This window comes from Epargyreus clarus, unplaced genomic scaffold (assembly GCF_041222505.1).
Source record: "Epargyreus clarus isolate Ecla_fem2 unplaced genomic scaffold, WU_Ecla_fem_2.2 ptg000032l, whole genome shotgun sequence".
Classification (NCBI taxonomy): Eukaryota; Metazoa; Arthropoda; class Insecta; order Lepidoptera; family Hesperiidae; genus Epargyreus; species Epargyreus clarus.
The window spans coordinates 6,825,038-6,845,415 of NW_027332237.1; the positions used below are offsets into that span (position 1 = coordinate 6,825,038).

General features: G+C 34.9%; 1 protein-coding gene across 3 annotated transcripts; it reads left to right on the top strand.

Annotated features, from left to right (window-relative positions):
- Positions 1-480: 480 nt before the first annotated feature.
- LOC140755249 (glucose dehydrogenase [FAD, quinone]) lies at positions 481-19,426 on the top strand. Of its 3 annotated transcripts, none has more exons than XM_073090489.1 (4): positions 481-1,173; positions 13,950-14,107; positions 14,496-14,610; positions 14,689-16,802. In XM_073090489.1, exons 1-4 carry the CDS (start codon positions 559-561, stop codon positions 16,027-16,029), a joined length of 2,229 nt encoding a protein of 742 aa, XP_072946590.1. In that variant the 5' UTR covers positions 481-558; the 3' UTR covers positions 16,030-16,802. The 3 variants fall into 3 exon arrangements, with proteins under 3 accessions (XP_072946590.1, XP_072946589.1, XP_072946591.1); XM_073090490.1 differs by lacking the exons at positions 14,496-14,610; positions 14,689-16,802 and adding exons at positions 17,355-17,469; positions 17,686-19,426 and having other exon boundaries at positions 487-1,173; XM_073090488.1 differs by having other exon boundaries at positions 14,496-16,802.
- Positions 19,427-20,378: the final 952 nt, after the last annotated feature.

A 20,378-nucleotide genomic window follows, 5' to 3' on the forward strand; every position in this document is an offset into this window, starting at 1 on the left:
ATAAGTGATTTCGAATTGCTACAATACTTTTTTATGGTTTTTCGCTTAAAATTTTAAACAAGTTATAAATGTTTTCTTTATTTTATTATTTTAATACTTTATTATTTAATAGAAGATGTTTTATTTATTGATAAAAAAATATAAGTGATAAAACTTCACGATAATTATTTAAAAGAGTTACGATCCATTAACAAATCAAAAAACGTTACTTATTTACTAAGTACCCAACTTACTTGACTTTATCACACTTATTTTTTCATGAAAATAAATATCAATATCAACCTCGATTTTAACACAAATCGACAACAAATTATTTTTTATCACAATAAAAGATGACAATGAACCGACAAAAAATGCACTACAAACTATTGCCGAAATTTCTCCTTGTCCCATTATCGTCGACGTAACCTTCTAACCTAAAAGTTTCAACATAGCACCAAGCAGTGTGCATAGACTCCCGGTGGGTTCCACTCACTTTCGAGTTGCGACGTTATATCATTCAGCATCTAGCCACCAAGGAAAACAGTCAGAGTTTAGAGTGTTAAGTGTAGTGCGAACATGACTTCGAACTGGGTGCCGCCGGATATAACTCCGATATGTGTCGAACAAGCTGCGCCGTTGACCCAATGTTCTCAAGCTGGGTTCATGTTTCTGGCGCTGGTGACCCAACTCTTCGGTGGTTCTGTTGACAACGTGTACTCGAAGATCAACCCTTTTGCACCCCCAAGTAAACACGACTATACCGTGACCAGCTATCACGGATATCACGAGTCGCTGCCAGACTTGGGCCCCGTCCCACTGGACCCGATAAAGCCAAGAGCACACTCAACTCAAATCGGACCTATCATCCATCCAACGCATTACAAATCTCACAGTTATGACAGACCGAATCGCTTTTCAGAATCAGAATTCTTCTTAAGTCCAGAATATCATAAATATGACGTTCCATTCTCGAAATTCGGTTCTGAACGCGCTATCATAGATTATAACTTCTTGAAAACGGGAAAGTTCTACGACGCATTCGGCGCTGATTCGAAGGTGTCTCCCAAAGTGGATAAGAGCAAGAGAAGTAGAAAGAAGAGAAGTGTGAAGGAGTATGACTTCATCATCGTTGGTGCTGGATCAGCTGGTTGTGTGATTGCGAATCGTCTGTCTGAAGTCAAAAAGTGGAAGGTAAGTTTTTCTTTGTACATGTGAAGGTGGCTACAGATGCAATAGAATTCTGAGGATTAAGTTGGACGTGTTGTAAAAATTGTTTATGTCTACCTTACCACTTCTTAAAATTGACGTTATTAGGTAGAAACAGGTATAGCAGTAGTGCTCTTGTTTTCTGGCTTTAATGATAAAGTAGGCAGATTATTTTTTCGATGCGTCCAACTTAGTTCTCGAGGTATAAATATTTGATCTATTTCAGTTAGAATTCTTGTTCTATATGCAATTAGTTGCAGGCACTTGTGGGCGGGAGTGACCGCTTTACAAGCAAATACTATTCGTGCTGCAATAAAACTTCCTGACTAATTATATCGTGTGATAATGTGTCATAACACAATGTCATATCCTGTATGCTCAGAATACAGGAAATAATATCAGGTATGCGTCTTCTTAAAATTCGCTAACTCATAATAATTGAGGGTGGTTATTCTACGATTCAACATGTAGTCTGCCCGTTAACATTCTCTAAATATAGATAATTTATAAATATATTTTATGCAAATTGTAAGATCTAGTAATGTAGCAACATTTCTTCAGATACACATATTTTATTCGCAACTTGAAATTCTTCAAAGATCTAACAGGCATATACCTAGTACTAATATCGAATTCCAAACCTATCTTATATATTTGAACTGTTTATTACAGCTCTGTTATTTTAAATCTGTTATTCCGTCATATATGTCAAGGCACAGTATCAAAAATAAAATAACTTTTCAAAAACTTTTCTCGCTCTGCAGAATCAGAAACAGCGAAATTTATTTTGACAGAAATTAACGTTGAACTAAATAACTTTAGCACTGTCACATTAGAGTTTTCAAGCCCTAAATGTGAATAGCTTAAGTGTTAAATCTGATTACAATTTTTCAATCCAACTTTAAAACAAATATTTTAAATTTAAAAAAAATCATGCTAAAAAATCTAAATTCTATATTTTTTTAAGTTCAAGTATAGAGTGCATCATAGCACCGCAATTGGATACGGCCACTATGACTAAAATCTTCCTAATCTATGTCATTTATTTTGTAACTTGCGTATAACGGGACATACAAAGTAAAAGCAAAATACAGATTTTCCTACTATTACTATTCGCTTGTAAACAATAAATAACACAAGCCTATGTTACATCTTATAGAAAGGAATTCATAATTTCGCTAAATAAATTAAACATTTGTCTACCTCATCACAGACCCATTATTGTCCTACGACATCGGTCTCCTCTCAGAATGAGGAGGATTAGGACATTGTCTACCGCAGGGGCCAAGTGCGTATTGGTAGACTTCACATACTTTTAAAAACTTTTTTTAAGATTTTTCAGTTATGCAGGTTTCCTCACGATATTTTTCTTCATCGTTTAAGCAATTGATAATTAATTTCTAATACGTACATTACTTTGAAAAATCAGAGGGGCGCGCCTAGGATTTGATTCTCGGAGCCCTCGACTAAGAGACCAAGCTTCTTAACCACTAGACTATCACTGTCAGTTTTTAATCACAGAACTCTCTCGTGCGTCAGTGTCCATACTGGTCACCACTAACCCAATCAATACTGGGGGGCTACTACCATCTTAAAAAAATATTATTTTAATCATACATTGAAAATAATGTTTTAAGGAGGTCGTGGTAAGAAACAAAATAATGTTAATGCAACATTGAAATAAAACTTTCCTGAACTATGATGATTTTAAAAGATGGTGGTAGGCCCCCTGATCATTTAAAAAAAAACGCCACGCCACGCCACGCCACGCCATTCGTCAAAACATATGATAACCAGACTTTACTACGCAAATTCAAAACTACAGAGTGCCTCTCTAAGATTCGAAATAAGACCTTCAAAAATAGATAACTGAAAAAAATATTTACATAATTTATTTACTATCTATCTATTAACAGAAAATAAACGAGTTTGCATTGCTATCTAAAAAGCTGAATAAATTTGTATTCAAATCAGCCAGAACTTCTACTGATGGTTCCGTATTACTGCACAATAATAAATATGTACTTTATTTATTAACGAATTGTTTTATTTTGGGATCCCTAGGGCGATATTTAACATGGGCTTAAAGGGAGAAAGGGGAGGAGGTGCACTAAAAATCCCACATAACCCTGTTTCGCTCCCATGATACCGCGTACTGTAAGGTTTCTCTCTCATAAAAAAAAAACAAAAAAGAGAATTTTAGCATCAAATCGCGATATTGTGATGGCCTAAACTAAATGCAGAGAATGATAACCCCGCAGTTAATCAAGAAATAAAATGTAAATAAAACCAACTTGTACACCAATTCGACAAAATAAATAATCTAAATACTTATATGTACGGAACCCTAAAAACAACCAAAACCATTGGAACCAAATTTCACAGTCGGCACGTAGGAAGGTCAAATTCTGAGGTTGCATTAGATAAGCATTTTGTTTGGTCGGTTTTAAAATCTGTCTAAATATAACAAACGGCCTATTAATAAATTATCATATTTTTTAAGGACAATAACACATTTTTTGTATGGATTTTTATTGTGAAATTTAATTGAACAAGTGATAACTACCGAACATGAATACAATAATATGGGTGGGTTGCACTGTAGGCCCGTTTAAAGTTAACTTTAACAATAACTTTGATATTGATGGAATGTAACAAGTCTTTGTAGCATCAAGTTATTTGTAATCAACGTCATTTATGACATTGACACTACAATTTTTGGGCAACGTTGACAGACATGGAAATTGACAAACAATAACTTTATCCGACAGAAATTGACCAGTAGCACTACCATGAGTTGGCATAGAAACGCCACTATAGAAATTGTAAATAGAAAACTATTGTCATTTTGCTAGTGAATAACATAACTACTATCGTTACGGTATTCCTTGACAACGTCTGTCAAATTAATGACTCATGGGACCGAATTTGTATGGCAATAGATCATAATGACATTCGCTAGCGATTTATTTCGATAGGTTATTTACGTTACGAGTGGCTCACACTACGGAATTTAGTTCTACGAGTAACCACCAGAGGCGTTGTACAATTTTTCATACATTTATTTTACGCAGTCGCTAGCGAGTAATACTTTTGTAAACCCTTGGTAGTGCTACTGATAACGTACGTATTAGTTATGACGGCATGTTAATTGTAATTAAAGTGGTGTATAAATTTCTTACAAATGGGTGTAAAGTCTATTTTTATATTTTAAGCAAATAATGCCTAAAGGAACCATTTTTTTATGTCCTACTATTGCAATGCTCATGCTAATGCGCCAATAAATTACATATGATTGATTTATCTGATACGGCTCTAAATATTTGTATAAAAAACTTTTGAAATACATGTAGACGTGTCATAAAAACTCAGTTAATTAAAATTCTTTCGTTACACGTCAACGGGCCTTACAAGCGTAACTGTTTAAAGATATTATCTATTTTTACGGATTTATTACGGATAAGATCTAGTGTTATAACCGCGCTAACGGTGCTATTTTTTGTAACACATCATTTTTATATCATAAGACATGCTGAAATAACTATCAATATCTTCTTTTATCAGGGTTCCGTATCCAAAGGGTAAAAACGGAATCCTATTACTAAGTCCTCGCTGTCTGTCCGTCTCTCCAACTGTCACAGGGCTCTATCTCTGGAACCGTAATATATAAACACTTAAAATTTTTACAATGTATATTTTTTTATAATATAGGAGTAGCAGACGAGCATGCAGTCCACCTGATGGTAAGTGGCTACTGCCGCCCATGGACATCTCTAATCAACCCCAGATAGGATTGGATATTCCTACCTGAAGTCGCGTCCTACAGATGCGTTGCTACCCCTGAGGACTAAGGCGGTACGCCTCGGTTAAGTATGTCTCCTTTACCACACCCTTCAAACCGGAACACAGCAGTGCTAACACTGCTGTTTTGAGGCAGAAATAGATGTGGCGGTGGTGCCGCAGGAGTCGAACCACAAAGGGTTCTACCACCTTGAACATATAACGTTAGACGCTATAACAACAAATACGGAAGTCTCCATGTGCAAGTTAGACTCGTACTTGGCAAAATACTTTAATATGTATCATGTCAACTATTTTGCTATTATAATCGCACTAACTGTAATTTTTGGTCTACGTGTCTGTATGCACGTATATTTGTGCTTATAAAAATTACTTTCCAGGGGACCCTAATATAGAGCTATACTCCTTCAAAGGTGGTAGAACTCTCCGTGATTCGGAGACACCACCGCCAATCCTATTTCTGCCTTATAACAACAGTGTCAAGCGTTTTGTGTTCTAGATTAAAGGGTGGTTGTTAAGCGAGGTAGACATAAATACACGAGGCGGTGCAACTTAGTTCTCAGTGGTAGCAACATATCTCTTTTGTAAGATTAATCCTATCTGAGATTGATTATCGATATCCATAGATTACAGTTGCCAGTAACCAATCACTATTAGGTGGACACTGGACAGTATGCTCATCTGAGCATGCTGTCCAAAAGAAACAAATGAAAAACATTTTAACTTTTTCATTTAGATTTCTATTGTGACTCAGTGATGAATTTACAATGAAAATTGAACATTAACAAGCAAATTGTACAGGAAAATGAGACATTTCCTTTCTACTTGATATCCGTTGCGATAACTTTAGTATTGTCTAGTTTTTGTGCTGAATAGTGGGAATCGTGATCTAAGACTTTAGTAATATAGCGTGTAAAAGCCTGCCTTTTGTTCCTCAGTACTAGTTGTTCATTGTTTAGTTAACTATTAGCTTGGATCGAAAAAATAGACATACCTAGTTAAGCATTGAACCTAACTCGTGACTATAGTATGGTATACTTCGTGACGTAACAAATGTAAGTGTTATGTGATGTCGAAGCTATATCTATACTAATATTATAAAGAGGAAAACTTTGTTTGTAATGAATAGGCTCAAAAACTACTGGACCGATTTTAAAAATTATTTTACCATTCGAATGCTACATGATCCACGAATAACATAGGCAATATTTTTATATGAAATATATTTGATAAATAGATTTTGAGGCGGTACAAAATTTGCCAGGTCAGCTATACTGTATTATATAATTTTGTACAACAACATAATGACTTTTTCGATATAGGTAGTGCTCATACAATCGGCTTGACTACTATTATTTTTATAATATAGATGTAACCAAAGAACATGCAGTCTTTCACCTTCAAAAGATGTATTTTATGTCGTGTAGGTACCTATGCTTCATTTATGCATCGAGAGCATCGAGAGCATATTTTCCTTAAAACTCAATAGGTAATTAGTCTGTTTTCCTCCCTAATAGTAATTATGGTACAAAAAGGTGGTAGATCTCTTCATCTTCCTTACGACAGCAGCGCTATTATCAATAATAATGCTGATTAAATGAGCGTGGTAAAGCACAAGGTGTTCTGAGTTAGTCCTCAAGAGTAGCAACTTATCTGTTGCCAATACAGGTAGGAATCCAAACTTAATTGAGGTTTATTACAGATGTCTTCGGTATTATAAAATATCTAGTTATTGCCCGCGGCTTCGCCCACGTTTCAAAGAAAATAGTATGACATACTAACATACATAAAACTGTAAATTTTTACCTTCATTGGAATGAAAGTGGCGCCATCTGGCGAAAATTGGTCGTACCAACTCTGAAACCTCTGGGGGGTCATGGACTACGATTCAATCCTTACTAATATCGATTAAAATAATCGTCTTTTTGGTCCAAAAGATCGATTCTCCGATTAATCGATCTTAGATCGCCTTACCTAGTTCCCGTGGGATATCCGGGATAAAAACTATCCTATGTCCTTTCTCGTATAAAAACTATCCTTTGTACAAAATTTCATTAAAATCGGTTCAGTGGTTTAGGCGTGAAGAAGAGACAACCATACAGACAGACAAGAGTTACTTTCAGATTTATAGTATTAGTAAGGTTTAAAAACTAAAAACCACGCTATAACCGCGACAAGATAAATCGTTAATCCTGATTCCTGGCGACCCTGATGAGGAGAATGGGATATAATAATTAAAATCTGTATTGTCATCGGTTCTTGATAATTGTTCAAAATTTTAAATTAATCGGACAATTCAAAGTAGGTAAAAATCGAGTTCAAAGATTCCGTTACACATACAAAGCAAACTAATAAAAGCGTGGTAAAAATCATATTATCTGATTATCTTGGTTAAAAAATCATAATACATGATGCAGATTTTAAATATTCTTGTAGATTCTATGTAAATAGCTTAAAAGCGTCGCAAAATTCGTTTAAACATTTTAGGATCTATGCGAGTTTCATGTAATACAGTTGTGGTAAACTCTTATTCCCTCTTCAGTTATGGTTCGAAGAACGTCTTTAAATTAGTATTGTCCTTACAAAAAGTTCCAATGGACTGGTCGAAGATGTATAGATGCTGGAATAGACAGCTAAGTTATGAGATTTAAAGGTAAAACTACCGTTATATCTATTTCTGCCTTATAACAACTATGTCGTTGCCGTGTTTTAGTTAGGTATTCATGATTATAATGCTTTCTGGACTCATATATACACTAGGATTTTTCATGCATAGATGCCATGGATACGTGCAAAGATGAATATACAAACAGCATCATCATCAACCCATTACTGTCCCACTCTGCTGGGCACGGATCTCCTCTCATAATGAGAAAGATTAGGCCATAGTCCACCGCGCTGGCCAAGTGCGTATTGGTAGACTTCAGATACCTTCGATATATTTTATTTTATAAATATCTCAGGTACGCAGGTTTCCTCACGATTTTTTTCTTCACCGTTGTAGCAAGTGATAATTAATTTGTAATACGCGTCGCACATAACTTTGAAAAATCAGAGGTGCCTGGGATTTGAACCTCGGACCCTTCGATCGAGAGGCCGAGTTTCTTAACCACTAGGCTATCACTGCTGTTTATATATTATTTATATTTACTATATACAAACAACCAGGCAAAAAATTGAAATCTAGATTCATCTTCTCGATGATTGGCAGGCCGGAGATCGAACCCAAAATCCATTGCCTGTTAGACCGGTATTTTAACCGCCACGTGGGGTCGTCAGCGTTTGAACTTTTATAATAGAGTGGCACTTATATAAGGTACTAAGGGTAACGTACTAAGCTACTAGTACTGGAATGCTTTAGGCATCTGGGCTGATCTCAGTAAACTATCCTATATTTTCTAATCCTATCTACTTTTATTACAAATTGCGGCCACTCAAACACCACTTTCATATGAACTGTATGAATTTTAAATTAAAAACTCACACATTGCCAAATATAATTGATAAAGCAACTAACAGTAGGACTACCATGAGTTTACAAAAGTATTACTCGCTAGCGACTGCGTAAAATAAATGTATGAAAAATTGTACAGCGCCTCTGGTGGTTACTCGTAGAACTAAAATCCGTAGTGACGTAACTCGATACGTAAAAAACCTATCGAAATCAAATCGCTAGCGAATGTCATTATGATCTATTGCCATACAAATTCGGTCCCATGAGATTTGACAGACGTTGTCAAGAAATACCGTAACGATAGTAGTTATGTTATTCACTAGCAAAATGACAATAGTTTTCTATTTACCTTTTCTATAGTGGCGTTTCTATGCCAACTCATGGTAATGCTACAGGGGAACAACGTTCAGGAAATATATGACAATTAAATTTCCGATCACAACATTGCAAGTTACAATGTTAACGTGCAGTTTTGTGTACAATAGGTTTCACCAACCTTGTAATGTTACACAAACGTTAATTGTTACGTTCCCGATAACACGCCTCGCTGAGATTTCAGTACAAGTATCTATTACCAGTCATACCGTCCACTGTCAGATACTATTAGGCATTTAAATTATCAATTTTCATATTTCACGCCAGTAAAGAGAACGTGAAATATTTAATACCACATTTTATTGAAAATACTAATGTCCTTACATTCATCTGAATTACAAGCTAAATCCATGGCAAAGTCATTGAAATTTAGTCTTACATATTTTATTTTTTAAATCCGTAGACACTTCATCAAATATTTCACCGAAAAATACTGCATACCTGCGTGCGTGTTTTGATACGTATGTGCATGGATGCGTGTATATTTATGTGCATATATGCGTATATGCGTAATATATGCGTGCTTTGTGCATCTGTACATACCATCACGTTGGTTTATTTATTTGTTATGTATACTTATTCGTGTATTACTCATATTTGTTAAGTATTAGTTTCTGTATGTGTGTTCAACTAGTATATATAATTAATTTTCGATCAAAACCCGCGTGCGTGATTAGATACAAAAATGCATGTACACGTGTATATTTACATGCATAAGTTCGTAATTGCATGGATACGTGCGTGCTCCATGTCGTATGGTTGCCCTCATGTTGATTTCTTTCTGTCTTATGTTGTCTGTGTTTATTTGTGTATTATTCATGGTTGTTAATTATGTATTCTGCATGTGTGCGTGCTTTTAACAATAACCTTCTAACATGCTTATACGACAGTTAGATATAATCAAAGACATTAACTTGTATATATAATTAATCTCTTTGAATACAATTCTCCGGAAATATATTAAACGTGTTGCCATAGAAACAGTACCTCTTTCGTTTAGGCAATGGACCTTGACCGTTTTCGATAGTACACTTGAAAACATTATGAATGACAGTTTTTATTAAGCGTTGCTTGGGTGCGTGGTAGTTATAATTAAATGTTATATTTTCTTTTTTTTTAAATTCCTTGATTGGATTTGGAAAGGCTTTAGAAGTTCTAACGCCTTTCTAACTTAGAACCGGTATGCTTCGAAGGAAGCGGTAAGCTGAAGCTATTTCTAGTGTGGAGTAGATCTAAGTTTCTGGAGAAAGATGTGGATGTAGGATGACTTACACATGAGTCGACCTTAGCCCTAAGGCTTTAAGTACAACCCTAGTTCTATATCGAATAGGTTGAATATGTCTATGGGCGCCATATATCATCAGGTGTACTGCATGCTCATATTCTATGCCATTTACAAAGAAATACATAACCAATGGAGATGATTTGTATAACTTCTTCGTTATAAAAACACCAAGTCCAATTGATACAAAACAAATAAATAAATTGACGTAATTTACAACCTTGTTTACAGAAGAATCAAGTTCTAGGACAAAATAATACCAGTGTAATCAATATGACGGTGTCTGAAGAAAAAATAATAATGATAGAATAATTGACGTAGAAATCTTGTGGGGGCACGGCAGTGCCCGCCAAGTCGTTTTATTTTTACGTAAACAAGTACATAAACAAAGTCAATTCTACAGTTTTCATTTTAAAAAGTAAATGTACTCGTATTAAACCAATTCACATATGACATTCACGTTTGATTATATAAGAAATAAAGTAGTAGTGTAAATTAAATTTAAATTCAATTAATATGAATATATAGTGTATACACACAAATTAAATTATTTATCGGACAAAAATAGATTTTCAGCGCTACGTACTAACGTAACTAACCAAACTTTATTGATTTTCTTTATATAACTAACTAAACTTTTCCATTTATTGCGCTTGTTCTATTTATTCTTATGTCAGCAAACTTATTAAATTAAATTAGATAAAAAAACACATTACATAAAATAATAATGCATGAAATCATTCATTTAATTTATTTTATTGGCAGATACTTATTACAACTTAAGAAAAATCGAAAAACAAACCATAAATATTAGATATCACTCGATATTCGATAACTTCAAGCCCTTTCCAGATGTCTATATCCAGGACAAAACTAAAACAATGACACTCAGTCCCAAAGCGAAAAAGTTTTACAATCGCACTCAGCTGCTAGTTTACTGAGTATTTTCTTCAACTGGTCTACTATACTTAAACGATGGAACGAATTAACATACTAAGCGATTAAGTGGTTTGTGCGGTATATTTTTAATCCTAAGTATTTGCAGCATTAAGGATAAAACGTCCTCTTTTTTTAAAGTCGGTTAAAGAGTAGTTTAAAAGGAGGAGGAGGTTAAAAGGACTAAACTTTCTTCTTTATTTTTAAAAGACTTTCAACGGTCTTGGTTTAGTATTATCTGTACCACAGACAAATAATCTAGGTTTTTTTAATTGACAGTTTTTTTATTAATTTGCTGTGGGTCACAGTGACAATCTTATAATATTATTATGAGAGATTTTTTACAATTATAACCCCATACTAGGATGTAATGTCATGGGAGCCGTGAACACTCGCAAAGATAACTCACAAGTTCCCGTTCCAGAATACTGTAAGATCGTATAGTGTTCCAGGTCGGCTAATCTTTTAATACTTTTCTAAATATCTTGAATTTACGATAAAATAGTAGAAAAAAATGCACTCATTGTTTTCAACATTGCTAGTTACTAGTATTACCTTAATTTTATGGCAAATTCAAGATTTTTTAATATTAATTTTGAACTTGCAATTATTCAAAATGTATTTTAATCTTACAATATTTCTGAACTTATTAAAGAGCGATATTCAACTTATGCATAATTTACAATTTCTCTAAATTATTCTAAATTTACGATTTCGAAGGTGGTAGAATCCTTTGTGGTTGGACTCGGGCGGCACCACCGCCACACCTATTTCTACCCATTAACAGCAGTGTTAGGCGCTGCTGTGTTCCGGTTTGAAGGGTGTGGTAAGGGAGACAGACTTTTCCGAGGCGTTTCCGTTCCCCTGAGGACTAAGCTGGATTAGTCCTCAGGGGTCGATACCCATCTGTGCCGCATGCGCATCTGTGGCCGACCCCGGGTGGGAATATCTAAACCTATCTGGGGTTGATTACAGATGTCCATCGGCGGCAGTAGCCACTTACCATCAGGTAGACTGTATGCCCGTCTGCTACTCCTATATTATAAAAAAAACTTTTTTTAAACTCAATTCTTCATTTAAAATTTCTCTGCATATATATTTAATTTACGGTCTCTCTAAATTTATTTTACTATAAAGAATTTGATTGCAGACACCCATATAACTTTATCGTCGCTAAACAACCACCGTTCTCATTTCACGTTACACCTTACGCATGCCTCTATCATGATTTTACTCTCATTTTACGATAACAGCCCGCATAAATGTAATGTGTGTGTATTTTACATAAACATCGGCCGATTTGAAGGTTTTATAGCGGTATGGTATAGCGAAGTGTGCGTAACGTGTACGTCCATCGTATCAATTTTTGTTAAATTACTTTATTGAATTGGATACATAGCGTTTTTATAATATAGGAGTAGCCTGCGAGCATGCAGTCCACCTGATGGTAAGTGGTTACCACCTGGACATGTGTGATCAACCCAGATAGGACTAGATATTCCTATCTTAGATCGGTCACAGATGCACCGCTACCCCTGAGGACTAAGATGGAACGCCTCGGAAAAGTCTGTCTCCCTTACCACACCCTTCAATTCGGAACACAGCAGCGCCTAACACTGCTGTTATTAGGCAGAAATAGGTGGAGCGGTAGTGCCGCCGAAGTAGAACCACAAAGGATTCTACCACCTTAATGTCTGTATTATTATACATCGCTACAGACTATACTCGGTCTCTCCAAAATTGGTCTGGAGACGAAGCAGCTGAAGAAAGAAAAATGACTAATTTATTTCGTTTCACTTTGTTTCCTTTCTACCTTTCATTCTGTTTCGTTTTGTTTGGTTTCGTTCCTGCTGTATATTGCTAATATATAATTAAACGTACATAAACTAAGTCCACTAGGAATTCTACCATTAACCCACCGTGTAACGTACCTGGATCAATTAATATAATTTGGATAGTTTAAACCCAATCAAACTTTCCAACTGGCGCGGAACCTTCCCTCATTTTTCATACTAATTGTTGCTCTGCTCCTCCAGCGTATCAAACTTTGTTTAATTACTCGATGAAAAGTGCATTTAGTTTTCTAGCTTTAGGCCATTTTTGTTTAATAATTTTCCATCTTTTTTAGCATAAAACTCTAGTTGTAACTGTACTGCAGTTGGTTTAAAAATGTATATGTAGTTAAAACGAAAATAAACTTGCAATTAGCCTAGAATAGAATTACATTAACACTTATTTAAATTCACAGGATTTTGTTAAATTCTGTGTTCTTTTAACAGTGTTACTACTATTTTGTTCTCATGGTGTATTAACTCAGACATACGAGTTCATTCAACTTAGTCAGCATATGTTTAAACCTCAATAACGCATATGTTTAAACCTCAATAAACGCTTTAACACGTTTTTCACAGCCCCCCACACTAGGATTTCCTGTATCGTGGGTGCTATAGACACACACAGAGACAAAAACACAAAAACCCAGACCCAGAAACAGAAATCTAAATTCATCATTTAGAAATCTGTCTGGCCGGGGATCGATACCGGGACTCTCTGCGCGTCAAACCGGCATGGTGACCGCTCCGCCACGCGGGTCGTCAATCTAATCTAAGAGCGCTTTTCCTGTCATGCGTGTTTACGCCGCATGCGTGTCCCGCCATTACGCGTGTGGTTGTATGCGTGTGCATTGCACACGCATATGGGTTGCATTGCGACGAGGTAACTTGTGTGTGCGTGTGGCTGCCCGTGTTATCGTACACGTGCGCGACAGGAATAGCGCACCAGTATTTGTAAATGCCCATGAATGGCAGTAACACGTAATATTAGACGCAGGGCTAATGCATAAAATTGTAGGGTTCTCCTTTTTATCCCTCTACTTACTTAAATTTCAAAACAGATTAAATTTCTTAATTTCAGATTCTACTTCTAGAGGCTGGTCCAGAAGAACCTGAAGTGACAAGTGTGCCATCATTCGCACCAGTTCTGGGCAGGTCGAACATTGACTGGCTGTACAGAACGCAGCCAGAGGAACTGACATGTCGAGCACAAAGGGGGCAGACGTGCGCTTGGTTGAGGTAGGCAGAAATCTCGAGATAAAAATTTCTTTCAGAGAGTACTAATGGTTTATAAATTGCAGTCTTGTGGCGAATATTTTTGATAAACTTCGAATCCAGATATCAGTGAGTAAGCATTTTCAAAAAGTTTTCCATTTCATGCTTGATATGACATTACGATAATTTATTTTTAATTCTAAATCATCCTTTATTAACTGCACTAATAATCTTCAGTCTAATTATATTACAAACATTACTTGTATTAATCTAATAAGGTTATAATTATATTGTGAGACAATTAATTTAATTTATATGAAACAAATAAACAAGTTTATAAGGCTTACAACATTCTCGAAGAAGTATAGCAACTTCACTGCAAGAATAAACTTTTACGATTTCGCGATTTCAGCGGTCGAGTAATGGGCGGATCCAGCGCCATAAATTATGTCGTATACATGAGAGGTAACAAACGTGACTACGATGACTGGGCAAGCTTAGGAAATAACGGATGGAGCTATAAAGAAGTACATAATATAAGCCTCTTTATTATACTCTACTTGAGATCTAAGATACAGATGATAAATTTCTACTTAACTTTTCAGGTGCTTCCATATTTTAAGAAATCGGAACATAACAGAGATATCGAAGGAGTAGATGAGAAATACCACGGCTATGACGGCCCATTAAATGTAGAACGATTTTCGTATATCGATCAAAATGTTGTAATGTTGGTTAAGGCTTTTAATGAAAAGGGATTACCGCTTACCGATTTTAATGGTCGAAATCAGTTCGGAACTATGGTAACCCAAACGACGACGAAAGACGGTATGAGAGCGTCAACCAATAGGGCTTTTATACGTCCAATTAGATACAAAAGATCAAACTTAGACATTGTTACTGATGCACTTGTTACTGGTATCATAATAGAACCAAATGAAAAAGTTGCATGCGGAGTAACTTATATTAAAAATGGAGTCGTAAAAAGTGTATATGCTAAAAAAGAAGTAATAGTTAGTGCAGGCTCATTAAACTCCCCGAGGATTTTAATGTTGTCAGGAATTGGGCCGAAAGAGGATTTGGATTCTTTAAATATACCAGTATTTTCAAATTTAAAGGTAGGACATAATTTACAAGATCATGTCACAACTGAGTCAATGTTAATGCAACTTACCAATGCAACGTCGACCTTAGTAAATATTAATCAAATTATTGATGAAACGAAACGATATTATAAATCTAAGTACAGAGACGGTATATTAGCACAAACCGGGCCTTTACAAATAACAGCTTTTATTAAAACACAGTTCGCTGAAGACGAAACCGCACCTGATATACAATTCCACTTTGACGGGCGAAATCAAAGAGAATTTTATTCCGACCCATCATCTTACCTAGCCTCTGAAACACTACCATTTTCATTTTATGATAGCATCAACGTCAGACCAATCCTTCTTACACCTCGAAGCAGAGGGTATCTGACTCTTAACAGAACTAATCCGTTATTTGGCCAGCCGCTTATATACCCGAGATTTTTCACGAAACAAAGAGACATGGATACTTTGATAGCGGCTCTTAAATATGCTGTTACGTTAGAAGACACACAACCGTTTATCGAAAATCAGGTGAAATTCATACGACGCCCAATACAAGCTTGCGCAAATTACACGTGGGGAACAGATGAATATTTCTGGTGTATTCTAACACGTTACACAGGAACTATATACCATCCAGTAGGTACATGCAAAATGGGCCCTGATACTGATGAATATGCGGTCGTCGACCACAGGTTGAGAGTTTACGGAATTCGACATTTACGAGTCGCTGATAACTCAATCATGCCTAAAATCGTCCGTGGTAATACAAATGCTCCAGCAATCATGACTGGAGAAAAGGTTTCGGATATGATTAAGGAAGATTGGGGACAACTATGCCTTGAGTCATGATAGTCAATTTTAGTTCAAATTTGTATATAGCCCAAATTTAGCTAAGGGTATTATAATTAAAATTATATTTATTTTATTGCTACATTTTAGGATTTGTTTTATTATTCACAACCATAACGATTCCTAAGCTGTTTGGTTACTGTTTCAAGGTGGTATATAAGGTTAATTCGGTTTTTAAAGATCTTCTATAAATTTTTGGTAAGTCTTCAAAACTTCTAATCATGTAGTTGGCATGTTTACAACTTGTATTCGTTAGAAATCTCACAGTTTTCTGCAATCCTTCTTTATGTTCAAGTGTACTGCGTAATAATAGTTGTTTTTACTTTTTTGTATCTTTAACTGGTATTTGTATCTGTTATTTTGTGTAATATATACTTAGTATTTTTATTTTTTGCATGTTCTTTGATTCACTTTTTTACGTTGTTTGTTGTTATTTCTTTTTGTTTTTGGCTTGGGTTTTGTGTGTATATTTGTATTTGTGTTAAAGTATTATGTGTACAAGTTATTATGTTTTGGTTTATTTCAAAATGGTTAACTTCGTTATTTATAATTAGTGTATTTATATGCCAGTATATTTTATTATATTTGTATTCACTAGAAGTTTTTATTGTAGCTATACTTTTTGTAAGATCTTAGTGTTAAATAGTTTCCTGTAGTGATCGATTCTTATCATCTATTATACTCGTAACCAACCTTGATCACAAGTCTGCGTAGTATTGCAATTCATTGTGAAATTAAATCTATGTCACTAGAACGACGTGCTGAAAAAATAGAAATTTCTCTTAACAATAATCTATTTACTATTTCGTGTTATATTTACTGTGAAATTATTTCATATTTCTCAATGAATATAATACGAAATAGCCTTTGTATTGTCTTATTTAACTTTAATTAATTTGATTTATCAAGTGTTAAAATATACATTTCCTGTCGGCTCATAGTTTCTGTAATGGGAATGAGTCTATGCCTGAGAATGATCATAATTTTAAATTTTCTTCCATCGGACAAAAAAATTACGATAAAAGAAATATCTAAATTGAATTCTCATTTAGGCAACATAATTCTATTTAATTATTGTATCTTTTTCTTTATTATGCATACCTTTATCTTTGGTGACTACTTTTTGTGTGTTGTGTATTTGTGTCAATGTATCTAAAAGTAGTGTTGTTACTATGTAGTTTTAGTGTTTATTTTCTAATTATTTACGTGTGTCTTGTGTCGTTAAATACGTAATATCTGTCTAGATGAAAGCAACACCACCGCACGCTTTGTAGATACAGTGCATGTTGATGAAAAGCGATATGTAAAAGAATTTATGGTTTCAGAGGGAAGACGATGGGAGGTTCTAGCGCCATCAACTACTTGGTGTACATGAGAGGCGCACGTTTGGACTACGATACATGGGCAGAACTTGGAAATCCGGGATGGAGTTACCGAGATGTATGTACTTTTGTTTAATACATTAACCTAATACTCGCTGACTGCACAATACACGTATGTTTCATACTTTCAGTTTTATTGGTGAAGTTTTCTGCATGCCTTTGTATCTACGGATAGTTTAGTTTTCAGACGTAATCTGAGTTATATTTCTCCTTTCTCTAAAATATATATTCGGTCATGCAATTTTTTAATCAAAGTTCAAAATATTATTTACAGATTCTGCCTTACTTCAAGAAATCGGAAAACAACAGAGACATAGAATCTCACGACAAATACCACCATTCAGTGGGTGGTCCACTGAACGTTGAGAGATTTTCATATACCGACGTCAATACAATGATACTAGTACAGGCATTTAAAGAAAAGGGTTTACCAATTACTGACCTGAATGGTGCCAATCAAATAGGAACTGACATAACTCAGTCCACATCAAGGGATGGAAGAAGGATGTCGACAAATGCTGCATTTATAAGACCCATTCGTAACCATAGATCAAATCTACATGTCATTAGTGAAGCGCACGCCACGAAAATAATCATAGACCCAGACACCAAAATCGCACATGGAGTTCAATTTCTCAAGGATGGAAGATATCACACAGTTTTTGCTAGAAAAGAGGTTATTGTCAGCAGTGGAGCTATCAATTCGCCGAAGTTACTTATGGTTTCTGGAATTGGACCTAAATATAATTTAGAAAGCTTAGGAATTAACGTACTTGCTGACCTTAAAGTAGGATACAATCTTCAAGACCACGTTACCACTGACGGTATTCTTCTGAGTTTGTCTAATAAAACGGCAACGAATATAGACTCTCAACAGTTATTGCAAGAAGTTAATAATTTTTATGTCAACAGACATGGTCCACTAGCAACAACAAGCACTCTTAATGGCGTTGCTTTCATAAAAACGCATTTGGCAACCGAAGATGCACCTGATATTCAATTCCATTTCGATGGAAGAAACGTTGAAGATTTCTATGCTGATACCACAACTTATTTAGCAACTAATATCTATCCACTTTCATTCTACAACGGTTTGGCTGCCAGACCTTTACTTTTATCTCCGAAAAGCAGAGGATTCATTATGCTGAATCAAACTGATCCGATTCTGGGACCACCTTTGATATACCCAAGATTTTTCACTGTTAAAGAAGACTTAGATATTTTAATAGCGGGATCGCGTTATGTGTTAAGCTTGGAAGAGACCGATGCATTCAGGCAAAGTGGCGCTTACTTTGTTAAAATACCACTTCCAGCGTGTCCATATATATGGGGTTCGGACGAATATCTCAAATGTTTATATACTCACTACACTGCAACCATCTATCATCCAGTAGGAACGTGCAAAATGGGACCATCCTGGGACAGAGATGCTGTAGTTGATCCAAGATTGAGAGTATACGGAATAAAACATCTAAGAGTCATAGATGCATCGATAATGCCTACAATTGTTAGAGCTAACACAAATGCGCCAACTATAATGATTGCAGAAAAAGCTTCCGATATGATCAAAGAAGATTGGCTATCATAACTTCTTTGGATAGGCATAATTGTAAATAAATTAGTTAAATAGTTAATGTAAATGAAAGAGACATGGAATCTGTGGTAACAACAATTGCTTACTAGGCACTTTTTATACTTTTTTAAATGGATTTTTATTACTTTCATTATTCATTTGACTTCACTGTTATCTTGAAATAGTATTTCTCATTCATTTTTTAATCTTGTTATATCTAAGAATTATATTAGGGATCCCACCTAATTTTTGTGTATCTGTGATAATGATACCTACAATATATTTTGTAATAAAGAGAATAGAATACAAACAGATATCAACGAAACAATTATATATATGTATACAACATAGAATTGTAAATAATATACCAATCGAACGTACGAATAATTTATTAAACACATATTCTTCAAGACATTTCACAAGAAATAAAACATTGAAAAACTCCGCTGTTTTCTTCATAGTAGTTAATTTACCAGAAGCGTACACAAGGAAGTATTTGAGGAATGGTACATATATTTGTATATTTGGAATTTTACATTCGTTGGGCGCGAGTGGAACAAGAAAGTTTTGAACAAAGACCAACAGAATAATATCTCGCGCTGACTCATCTACAGTAAGGCGCTGAGGTTGGGGCCATTAAATCCACCTTAGAGAACTTGAAACATTAAAATTTAATAACCCACATGTAGTTACTATGGCGATCTGTCCGGCAAAAGATCCCGGGTTTGATTCAGAGCGAATTTTACAAATATCGATTTAAATATTTGATTTGAATTATTTTGTATTTGTATTTTGCAATTAATTTTATTCAAAGCTAAATTTTATTGAAATATCATGTTCTTTAAATATTTGTCTTATATAAGCTTATGCAGACGGTAATTTATTGCATTGATATATCATTAACAGAATCAACCCTTTCATCCTACTATCGAACTAAAATCTTACAACATGAGAAAGATATACTGCATAATGAAAATATTGTCATTATAATCGTATCGATTCATCTGTAGGTAAACCATTTCATACTAAAGAAGTAGTTGAGTGTGACATAAAGTGTACCTACTGTTCTAAGTAATGTAAATAAAATTAAATAAATAGTTAAATAAAAAATATTAAAATTAACTTCTCAAAAGCATCGTACAAAAATATATGTGGGAATTTTTAAGATACTATTTCTAATTGAAATAATAATTGAATCCGCTGTTTCCATGGCCCAACGGAAGACCCATCTGCCGTTTCTACACCCCCATTATCTGCCTCCATAAACCGCTGAGACGCAAACAATCTACAGCAGTCTCTATCCTCACTGAAATCACCACCACGTAATAAAGACCTTCCTACCCCCTCTCTCATCAACAAAACCCCATACAAGTTCCCACTATGTTCAGCGTTTC